The sequence below is a fragment of the Phacochoerus africanus genome, chromosome 2, assembly GCF_016906955.1.
Source record: "Phacochoerus africanus isolate WHEZ1 chromosome 2, ROS_Pafr_v1, whole genome shotgun sequence".
Classification (NCBI taxonomy): Eukaryota; Metazoa; Chordata; class Mammalia; order Artiodactyla; family Suidae; genus Phacochoerus; species Phacochoerus africanus.
The window spans coordinates 101949211-101961211 of record NC_062545.1 but is presented as its reverse complement, the minus strand read 5'-3'; the positions used below and the strand labels follow the sequence as shown (position 1 = coordinate 101961211).

Here is a 12001-nt window from a genome sequence, read left to right as displayed (position 1 = left end):
TATAAATAGCAAAGTCAATTTTAATGAAATTAGATCTTCGACTTCACTTCGGGTTAAGGAGGCTTCTTTTTTTCCTGCTATTCGATGAACCTTATGCGAAGGGAACGAGGTCGGCGGGAGGCCTGGCCAAGGGCGGGGTGAAGACTGAGCAGACTCAGCTCTTCCGCTCCAAGAGGAAGTCGCGAGTGCTGGCGTCTCTGGTCACCATGGTGACGGGACCAACTTCCGTCCCACTCACCTGCCTCCAGCCCCGCGAGGCGCACCATGGCAACCAGACTTGTGCGTCGCGGAAGCTGGTCACCCGGTTTGCAGTGGTTGGGGAAACGGCGGACGCCGTCCCCCATCCCTAAGGGACTCGAAAATGTACACTCAGCGGTTTGGCATCGTACAGCGGGAAGTTAAGGGCCCCACTCCCAAAGTGGTGATCATGGTAAGCATGGGGTGTGTATGCGGGACCCTACCGCTTTCTGCATCTTCCTCAAGCTCAGCCCACCCTGGACTCTCACGGGAACAGGTGTCTGATGCTGCAGCTTGAATTTTGGAAGAGGGCAGGGTAAGGTCTCTTGCCTAGCTCTCCTGCTCTATCTCTCCCTACCTCCCCAAACCCCGTGTCAGTTAAAATATTTAGTTTCTGTATTTGGAGAATCACCGCTTGAGATCTTGAGGATTTTCAGTCTTACAAGACTCCTGAAAGAGATTGTCCTCTTGAGGTGAGAAGTGTGTGTCAAGGAAAGGGGGCTGGGCCAGGTGACAGGAAATCTGGGGTCTGGGCTGCCAATGATTCAGCTGTTTGATCCTGGGCTATGTGTAGACCCCTTGGAAAATTGTGGAAGGAGGATTGGGCTGTGAGGAGTTGTGTGTGGTTGTAGAGCCTTTCCTTTGTTGACTCAAGGGTAACAGAAGTATCCCTGCAGGCCTGGAAATAGGAGGTTGCTTGCCTTTGCCTTTAAGGCTGGGGTGGTGGTAGGAGGGCAGGGGAATGCTGCATGCTGCAGGATTTGATGGGTCTAGCTCGGAACCCCAAACACTCGGCCCCTGCACCCACATCCCTTTGTTCCTACACACTACAGGCTGGAAAACCTCCATGTGTAGTTAGGCAATTGTAGCGGTATTACTTGAGTCCCTCCTGTGTGCACAGCTCTGTGGGAGATAGAGGGGTGGATACAGGGGAAGTCTGCTCCCTCTTCTCTAGGTCCAAGGACTATAGGATCCACCTCTGGAAATCAGTTGCCTGTAGTCTATTACAGTCTACAGGGTTCAAGGTGATCATTATAGACAAATTTTATGAGGGATAGAAATTGATGTACTTTGGCTTCTGTATCGAAACACAGAGCTTAGGGACTGGGCTGTTTGTCAGGTCTTATTACCTGTGTTGGGACCCAATAGGATTTCTGTTCTACCAACTTATTACCAACCAGAGAAGCAGGTCTGTTGAATACTTTGAGTTATGGAAGAATAAAAAGGAAAAGGAAAAAGTCAGAGCTAGTATGTCTCATATGTCAGAGTTGATAAGAAGTGTGAGTGGTAGTGGTTGCAAAGTTGTGGTGGGCGAAGAATTAAAGCCACCAGACATGAGACTCGGATGCTAAACAATTCCTCCAGGAGAAGGTGGTGAAAGATGTATTGCATGAAGTAATGGAGAAGCAAAAGGAGCAGCTGTTTGGTGAGTGCCTCCTAGGACCCAATCATTTACTTCTCAAAATAATTTTTTGGGAGAATATTTATTTTGCTCATTTTGACAGATGAGAAAACAGACTCAAAAGAGATTAAGTAACTTTCTCCAGATCACACAATTAGTCATCAGTAGAGTCCAGAATCAAACCTAGAATCTGTAAGACTTCATTCTTTAAGACATTAAACTATAAACTAATAATAGAAACTAATCTGAGATGTTATAGTTACAAAAGCCTTCAGTGACCTTAAAAGTACAGGGTAGTTATTTAACCCTTTTTTTTCTGATTTTAGCATGGTTTAAGAATTTTGCAGTGTACAATATGGTGGCCACTAGCCACAAATGGCTTTTTAGCACTTGAAATATGCCTAGAGTCACATGTTGAGATGATAATATTTTGGATAAACTGGATTAATAAAAATCTATGATTAAAATTAATTTCCCCGGTTTCTTTTTACTTTTTAAAATACAGCTACTAGAAAATGTTAAATTATAGATCTGGTTTATATTATATTTCCGTTAAACAGTACAGGTTTTGAGTACATAATGCCAAGACCATGCATGGATTGGCACCACCCTGATGTTAGAGAACTCCCAAATCATACCTTATTCATCCTGGTACAGGATCCTTCCTCACCACAGAGTCCTACACAGGATGCCCAACCTTAGCGGGCTTCCTAATCCCCTGTTACTGCTCAGGGTGTTTCTCACCACCCTCCACCCCTATTCTTCTCTTCAGTCAAAATGTACTTCAGCCTGGTTCTTGCCCTGACAACTTAAAACAATTGGTTTCTGATGACCTTGGTGCTTTGTTCCTATTCTCAGCCCATATGTCTATTGTGAGCCTGAGTTCCTGTATGTATCTTGCCCAGAGTGCAGTCTTTACCCTGTTCTGCTTTGTTGTCACTGAATCTGCATTCATAAAATGCCATGCATATTGGAGAATGGTAGTTTGTTAACTAAATCTAGGCTCTAAATAATTTGGATAAATTTGCTATTTCCTGTGATGTAATCCTCAACATCATCTTCTGTCTCCAACCCACCTCTGCCTTGCATTATTTTGTTCAACTAAATCTAGGTGCTTATATGTATACCCTGAACCCTGAATCTTTTCATGAAGCTATCTTCAAATATTGATTTTCTTTCCCTAGGAGACTCCTTTAAGTCCCAATGCCAGTGTCCTTTTAATCCTGACAGTGATGTTCTAAGTGTAAATGATCAGATTGATTCTCTACCACATGGGTTGAAAGCTTTGTTGCTGTAAATCAGCACACTAGAATCACACTACTCACCTAAGGATGATTTGATAAAACTGGCTGAAAATTCGGAGTCCAAGACCAAAGATTCCTTGCTGGCCCCAAGGGAAGCAGGAATCACATCATGCCTAGTCATAAACATTGTTTCATTCATTCCTCTTTCTCATTCATTGATTCACATTGAGACTCTCATGCTGATAAGCATGCAATGCTAGGAATACAGAAATGAAAAAGATAAATTCCATATGATTTTACTAAATGTGTCACTGTACATTCACAATGGTGTATGCATTTCCAATTTTTTGGTGGAAGTTTGTGTAAAATGAATATGTTTACAGAAATTCAAGTTACCTAAAAATGTCAGGAGCACAGCTGTTGCATTAAACTTCTGGGCACAAGAGAAATAGGAATAAAGTTCTTCCATTAGTCCCCCCCCCCCTTTTTTCCTTTTCCTTCTTTACCTCACTCTCTTTGTATCTTCCTACTTCCTTTTCAGTGAACGGCTTTTCATTGTCACAACTCATTATGTATATCCTATATAACTAGAGAGTAGTATCTTAACTGAAAGTTTTTGATGGTGATAATTATGCTGTCTGCTGCTGAGAAATCATGTGGGATAGTGGGTGGCAAGATCAAGGTCAGGAATTAGAAGACCCCTCATTCTTCTATACAGGTCTGCCCTACCAGTTTAAAGCACTTTGGGCAATAACTTAATGTTTCTGGTTTGACTAGATAATCTCTGAGTACCATTCAAATTTTTAACTTTATAATTCTATGAGCTTTTACTCAAATGGCATTTGAGAAATACTTGAGACTGATTTGATAACATCTTAGGTATGGGTTTAAAGAATTAAGTTACATCTTAAGCAACTGTTTGCAGTTGTAACAGGATATATCAGTTTTATATACCAAGTTTTATTTAATATGAGAATTTGTGGAGGTCACGATTAATTGAAAATATGCAGTTGATTTTGGATCTATCATAAGTGATAGCTGCTATTTGTTTTCAGAGAGCCAAGCCTCCTAAAGGCCAAGGGGCGGAGCAACATCTGGAAAGAATCCGACACAGCCATCAGAAACATCATGTTATTTTGGCTTCCACCAAGTCAAATGAACGGGATCGCTTGAAAGCTGAGTGGGACCAGCACAATGACCGCAAGTTTGTAGACAGTCTTGTGAAAGCAAGAATCAAGGATGCCATGCAAGGGTTTATCATCAACACTGAAGAAAGACGAAATAAGTAAGGCTCACAAACCAGCTGACCCAGACTATGAAACATTCCTAAAACCACAGTCAGAGATTGACCTATCGAAAATCATGTGAATTTTTATAGTAAGGATCATAGCTAAGCTATTCATATTCCTACCGAACCAATAGCTATTGGTTATTTTAATTTTCACTTGTGATAACCGATGTTTGGTAGAAAGCAAAATAACATATTGTTTCATATTTTATTTTCATTAAAATCTCAATTTACTTTTTGGTTGAATATATCCATTACATAATCTTATCTGTATGTAATCAAATAAAGTATGGCACAGATTAGTCTCTTTATTGTTTTAAATGGAAACTAGTCTTATTTTATGGAATACTATAATGACCTTTTGCTTCCTAGAAAATTTATGACTAAACATGTACTTCTGAAATCGAATTTAACAAAATAAAAATCAATTAGAGAAATGGTGCATGTAGCATGACAGTTTTAATTTCTTTTTTTGTTGTTTTGTGAACTTAGGTTACGTGAACTTTTAGCATCAGAAGAAAATGAGTATTTTACTGAAATGCAATTGAAAGAAGAAACAATTGAGGAGAAAAAAGATAGAATGAAAGATAAAACCAGATTATTAAGAGAGAAGAAAGAGAAAGAGAGACAGGATTTTGTGGCTGAAAAGATAGACCAGCAATTCAGGTAATGATGTCAGAAAAGCACACACAATCCGAAGTTGGTGTATTAAAAATGATTTAGGAAAGTTAATTTACAGTAGAGTATAGCCTTAAGAGACTGTATGCAATAGTTATATCTTTAAGTCTTGGTAATTATATATACACCATTGCATAATTCAGGCATTGAGGAGTTTTGTTTTGTGGTAAGAATGTGTAAGATTTACTCTCAGTATATTTCAAATACACAATATATTACTGCCTGTATATGTATATACCGTACATTAGATCCATCCCCAGAACTTATTTATTCATCTTATAATCAAAAATTTATATTCTTTGATCAACATCTTTGCCTTTATCCCAGTCGTAGGCCCTGAGAACAGCATCCTACTCTCTGTTTCTATATGTTCAACTTACTTTTTTTCCCTAGATTTCCACATTTAGTGGGATCACGCAGTATTTTTCTTTGTCTGGCTTATTTCACATAGTATTATTTTCTCCAGTTTTCTCAAATGGGAAAAATTTTCTTTTTTTATACGGAATAATACTCCATTATTATTACGCCACACCTTCTTTATACATTCATATATCAATGGGCACTTAATTTGTTTCCATATGGTAGTTCTAGTTTTAATTTTTTTTTGTCTTTTGTCTTGTTGTTGTTGTTGTTGTTGCTATTTCTTGGGCCGCTCCCGTGGCATATGGAGGTTCCCAGGCTAGGGGTTGAATCGGAGCTGTAGCCACCGGCCTACGCCAGAGCCACAGCAACGCGGGATCCGAGCCACGTCTGCAACCTACACCACAGCTCACGGCAACGCGGGATCGTTAACCCACTGAGCAAGGGCAGGGACCGAACCCGCAACCTCATGGTTCCTAGTCGGATTCGTTAACCACTGCGCCACGATGGGAACTCCTAGTTTTAATTTTTTGAGGGATCTCCACACAGTTTTTCGTAAATGCTATACCAATCAATATTCCCACCAAGAGTATACAAAGGTTTCCCTTTCTCTACATCTTTGCCATCTCTTGTCATTTCCTGTTTTTTTTTTTTTTGTTTTTAATAGTAGCCATTCTAACAGGTGTGAGGTGATATCTCATTGTGGTTTTGATTTACATTTTTTCTTTTTTTGGTGATTAGTGATGTTGAGTATCTTTTCATGTATTTGTTGGCCATTTGTATGTCTTCTTGGAAAGATATCAATTCAGGACTTTTGCTCATTTTTTAGTTAGATAATTTGTTTTTTGCTATTGAGTTATGTGAGTTTCTTATATATTTTAGCTATTAACCCTTTCACAGATATGTGGTTTGAAAATATTCTCTCCTGTGCTGTAGTTTCTCCTTTTATTTTGTTGATTGTTTCCATTGCTGTGTGGAAGCTTTAGTTCAATATAGTCCCACTTGTTTATTTGGACTATAAAATTATAGCCGTATCCAAAAAATCATTGTCAAGACCAATGTCAAGGAGCTTTTTCCCTATGTTTTCTTGTATGTGTTTTACAGTTACAGGTCTTTGTTTTGAATCCATTTCGAGTTAATTTTTGTGAATCGTGTATGGATCCAATTTCATTCTTTTGCATATGGATACCCAATTTTACCAAGACCATTTATTGAAAAGACTATCCTTTTACCATTGTGTGTTCTTGGTCTTCTTGTAAAAGATTGGTGGATCACATATGCATGGATTTATTTTTGGACCCTCTATTCTGTTCCACTGGTCTATGTGTCTGTTTTTTTTTTAATGCCACTACCATACTGTTTTAATTACTGTAGCTTTGTGATGTAGTTTGAAATCATGTGTGTGATGCCTCCAGCTTTGTTCTTTCTCAAGATTGCCTTGGCTATTCAGGATCTTTTTGCAATTCAATCCGAATTTTAGGATTTTTTTTCTATTTTTACAAAAATGCCATTGGAATTTTGACAGGGATTGCATTGAATCTGTAGGTCACTTTGGTGGGCATATGGACATTTTAACTATTAATTCGCCAATACAAGGACAAAGTATATCTTTCCATTTATCTGGGTCTACAATTTCTTTTGTCAGTGTCTTACACTTTTCAGATCTTTAACCTCTATTACAAATGGGGTTGTTTTCTAAATTCTCTTTCAGATATTTTGATTTTAGTATATAAAAATGCAACTGAGGAGTTCCTGCTGTAGTGCAGTGGGGTCAACAGTGTCTCTGCAATGGCATGGATTTGGGTTTGATCCCTGATCCAGCACAGTGGGTCGAGGATCTGGCATTGCTGCAGCTGTGGCATAGGTTGCACCTCCACCTCGGATTTGATCCTTGGCCTGAACTCCATATGCCACAGGGTGGCCAAAAAAGAAAAAAAAAGTGCAACTGATTTCCATTTGTTGTTTTCAAATCCTATAACTTTATTGAATTGATTGATTAGTTTTAACAGTTTGCGATGGAGTCTTTAGGGTTTTCTATATATATATATATATATATATATATATATATATATATATATATATATATATATGACCATGTCATCTGCAAATGACTATTTTGCGTCTTCCTTTTCATTTTGGATGTGTTTCACTTATTTTTCTTGCCTAATTGCTTTGGCTAGGATTCACAGTACTATGTTGAATAAAAGCGGCAAAAGCTAACTCCTGTGTCTTATTCCTGATTTTAGAGGAAAAGTCTTTAATTTTCTACTTTTGAGCATGATGTTAGGTGTACACTCATTATATATGGCCTTTATTGTGTTGAGCTACATTCCTTCTATACCTAATTTGCTGAGAGTTTTTATTATAAATTTTTGAAACTTTTTTCTGTTTCTATTAAGGTATCTATCTAATAATATCTATATTATTATATATATTTATCCTTCATTCTGTTAATGTGTGTATTACATTTATTAATTTGCCTATGTTGAACTATCCTTGCATCCAAGGATAAAGGATAAATCCTACATGGTCATGGTATATGATCCCTTTAATGTGCTATTAAATTTGATGTTCTGGTATCATATTGAGAATTTTTACATCTGTGTTCATCAAGGATATTGGAAGTGTTCTCTTTTCCAATATTTTGGGATTGAGAAAGATTAAGATTAATTATTCTTTAAGTGTTTGGTCAAAAACACCAGTGAAAACATCTGGCCCCTGGGGCTCTTCTTTATTTGGAGATTTTTTTTTTGTCTTTTTGCCATTTCTAGGATTGCTTCTGTGGCATATGGAGATTCCCAGGCTAGGGGTCGAATTGGAGCTGTAGCCGCTGGCCTACACCAGAGCCACAGCAATGCGGATCCGAGCCACGTCTGCAACCTACACCACAGCTCACAGCAACACTGGATCCTTAACCCACTGAGCAAGGCCAGGGATCGAACCCACAACCTCATGGTTCCTAGTTGGATTTGTTAACCACTGAGCCATGACGGGAACTCCTATTTGGAGATTTTTGATTGCTGATTCAATCTTCTCACTCTTTGGCCTTTTCATATTTTTTATTTTGTTAAGATTTAGCCTTGGTGGGTTATATAGTCTAGGAATCTATCCACTTCTTTTAGATGGCCTAATTTGTTTGCGTGTAATTGTTCATAATAGTCTCTCATAATCTCTTGTATTTCCACATTATCAGTTGTAATGTTTCTTCTTTCACTGTGATTTTATTTATTTTAGTCTTTTTTCTTTATTTCTTAACTAGTCCAACTATAGGTTGTCAGTTTTGTTTGTCTTTTCAAAAAACCAGCTCTTAGTTTACACATTGTTATTTTTTATTATGTTTCTAGTCTCTTTTCCATTTATTTCTGCCCTGCTCTTTGTTATTTCCTTCTTCTTTTTTTTTTTTTTTTTTGCATATTTTGGACTTAATTTGTTTTTTTATGGTTCCTTGAGGTTTAAAGTCAGGGTTTTTTTTTTTTTTGAGGTCTTTATTTTTTCTTTTATCTTAATATATGTGTTAATGCTATAAAGTTCCTTCATAAAGCTGCTCTTGCTGCATCCATAACTTTGTGTATGCTGTATTTGCATTTCCATTTAACCTTATTTTTTAATTTCCCTTATTTCTTCTTTGGCCCACTAGTTGTTTGGGAGTATGTTGTTTAATTTAGACATATTTGTTAATTTTACAATTTTGTCCCTGTTAAGGGTTTCTAGTTTCATATCACTGTGGTTAGAAAAGATGCTTATATGATTTCAATCTGCTTAAATTTGTTATGACTTTTTGTGACCTAGTATGTGATCTATCCTGGAGAATGTTCCATGTGTATTCTGCTGCTGTTAGATGGAATTTTCTATGTACATCTGTTAGGTTCATTTGATCAAAAGTGTAGTTTAACTCACTGTTTCCCTATTGATTTTTTGTCTGGATGATCTGTGCACTGTTGAAAGTACAATATTGAAGTCCCATACACTTACTGAATTGCTGTCTGTTTTTCTCTTCATATATGTTAACATTTGCTTAACATATTTAGGTGCTCTGATATTGGGTGCATATACAGTTGATTCCTTGAACAATATAGATTTGAACTCTTCTGGTCCATTTTAATGTGGTTTTTTTTCAATAAACACAGTATGCTATGACTCAGTATATCAACTTACGTTGTTTCCTGGATATAGAGGGCCGACCAGAGAACTTGAGAATTCATGGATTTTGGTATCTGTGGCAGGTCCTTAAATCCAATACCACAGATACTAAGGGATGACTCTATACTTAAAAATGATATATCCTCTTTATGAACTGACCCTTTATCAGTATATAATGACCTTCTTTGTCTCTTATTAACAGCTTTTGAGTTAAAGTCTATTTTGTCTAATATATGTATAGCTATCCTTGTTCTCTTTTGGTTTCTGCTTGCCTGGGATATCTTTTTCCAGCCCTTACTTAAAAGATATATGTATCCTTAAAGCTGAAGTGAGTATCTTGTAAGCGATATATTGTTGGATCTTGTTTTTATCCATTTAGACATTCTGACTAGATAATTTTAAATTACCTGTTTTTGAGTTCTCAGATTTTTTTTTCCTCTACTTGTTCATGTCTGATGTCAATGTCATCTCTTGGTTTCCTTTCATTCATTGTATTCTTCAGCTCCAGAATTTGTTTGGTTCTTTTAAAATTATTATCATTTAAGTATAGTTGATTTATAATGTTGTGCCAATTTCTGCTGTACAGCAAAGTGACCCAATCATATACATATAACATAATATTGTTATATATAATATATACATTATTTTTCCTCATATTAACTTCCATCATGTTCTATACCAAGAGGTTAGATATAGTTCTCTGTGCTATACAGTAGGACCTCATTGCTTATTCATTCTAAATGTAATAGTTTGCATCTACTAACCCCAAACTCCCAGTCCATCCCATCCCCTCACCCCCACCTTGGGAACCACAAGTCTGTTCTCTGTGAGTCTGTTTCTGTTTCACAGATAGATTCATTTGTGCCATATTTTAGATTCCACATATAAGTGATATCATAAGGTCATTTGTCTTTTTCTTTTTGACTTACTTCACTTAGTATGGTAATTTAGTTGCAACCATGTTCCTACAAATGCCATTATTTCATTCTTTTTTATGGCTGAGTAGTGTTCCACTTTGTTTATGTACCACATCTTCTTAATATATTCCTCTGTCAGTGGACACTTACGTTGTTTCCACATCTTGGCTATTGTGAATAGTGCAGCTAGGAACATGGGGTGTGTGTATCTTTTTCAATGAAAGTTTTGGATATATGCCCAGCAGTGGAATTGCTGGATCATACAGTAATTCTGTTTTTATTTTTCTGATGAACCTACATACTGATATTCATAGTGGTTCCACCAATTTGCATTCCCACCAGGAGTTTAGTAGGGTTCCGTTTTTGCCACACCCTCTCCAGCATGTCTTATTTGTGGACTTTTTAGTGATGGCTGGTGTGAGGTGGGTACCTCATTGTGGTTTTGATTTGCATTTCTCTAATATTAATTAGTGATGTTGAGCATCTTTTCATGAGCATAGTGGACATCTGTATGTCTTCTTTGGGAAAATGTCTTTTTAGGTATTCTGCCCATTTTGTTGTTGTTGTTGAGTTGTATGAGTTGTTTGTATATTTTGGAGATTTATCCCTTGTTAGTTGCATAGTTTGCAAGTATTTTCTCCCATTCCCCAAGTTGTCTTTTCTTTTTTTTTTTTTGTATGGTTTCCTTTGCTGTGCAAAAGCTTGTAAGTTTGATTAGGTCCCATTGGTTTATTTAAAAAAAATTTTTTTTTGCTTTTTTTTTGTTTTTAGGGCTGTACCCATGGCATATGGCAGTTCCCAGGCTAGGGGTCAAATCGGAGCTACAGCTGCCATCCTACACCCCAGCCACAGCAACACCAGATCCGAGCCTCATCTGTGGCCTATATCACAGCTCACAGCAACACCAGATCCTTAACCCATTGAATGAGGCCAGGGATCGAACCCTCAACTTCATGGTTCCTAGTCAGATTCATTTCCACTGTGCCAGGATGGGAACTCTGGTTTATTTTTGTTTTTATCTCTATTGCCTTTTGGAGACTGACCTAATAAAGCATTGAATAATTTATGTCAGAGAATGTTTTGCCTATGTTCCCTTGTAGGAATTTTATGGTATCATGTCCAATGTTTAAGTCTTTCAAGTCATTTTGAGTTTATTTTTTGTCTATGCTGTGAGAACATATTCTAATTTCATAGACTTATATGTAGCTGTCCACCACTTGCTGAAGAGACTTATTCCCATTTTACCTTTCTTCCTTTGTTGAAGACTAATAGACCACAGGTGCATGGGTTTATTTCTAGGCTTTCTATTCTTTTCCAATGATCCGTTGTTTTTTTTTGTTTTTGTTTGTTTGTTTGTTTGTTTGTTTGTTTTTTGCTGCTTCTGTGGCACATGGAAATTCCTGGGCCAGGGATTGAACCTGCACCACAGCAGCAATCCAAGCCACTACAGAGACAACATCAGATCCTTAGCTTACTGTGCCACAAAGGAATTCCAGCACCATACTATTTTGATTACTTTAGCTTTGTAGAATTGTCTAAAGTCTGGGAGAGTTATGCCTCCTGCTTTTTTTTTTCCCCTCAGGATCACTTTGGCAATTCTTGGTCTTTTACAGTTCCATATACATTTTTGGATTATTAGTGCTAGTTCTGTGAAAAATGTCATGGGTAATTTGATAGGGATCATCTGAAATCTGTAAATTACTTTGGGTCATGTGGCCATTTAAAAATTTTTTTG

At 37.3% G+C, this 12001-nt stretch overlaps 1 protein-coding gene across 1 annotated transcript in view; it reads left to right on the top strand.

Moving 5' to 3' along the window:
* The first annotated feature begins 306 nt into the window (after positions 1–306).
* Positions 307–12001, top strand: part of CFAP53 (cilia and flagella associated protein 53) — a 54502-nt gene continuing 42807 nt past the window's right edge. Inside the window, exons 1-3 of the mRNA XM_047765012.1 lie at positions 307–430; positions 3939–4168; positions 4664–4837. Of these exons, the coding sequence (XP_047620968.1) occupies positions 362–430; positions 3939–4168; positions 4664–4837 (473 nt within the window). The 5' untranslated portion in view covers positions 307–361. The remainder of the gene's footprint in view (positions 431–3938; positions 4169–4663; positions 4838–12001) is intronic.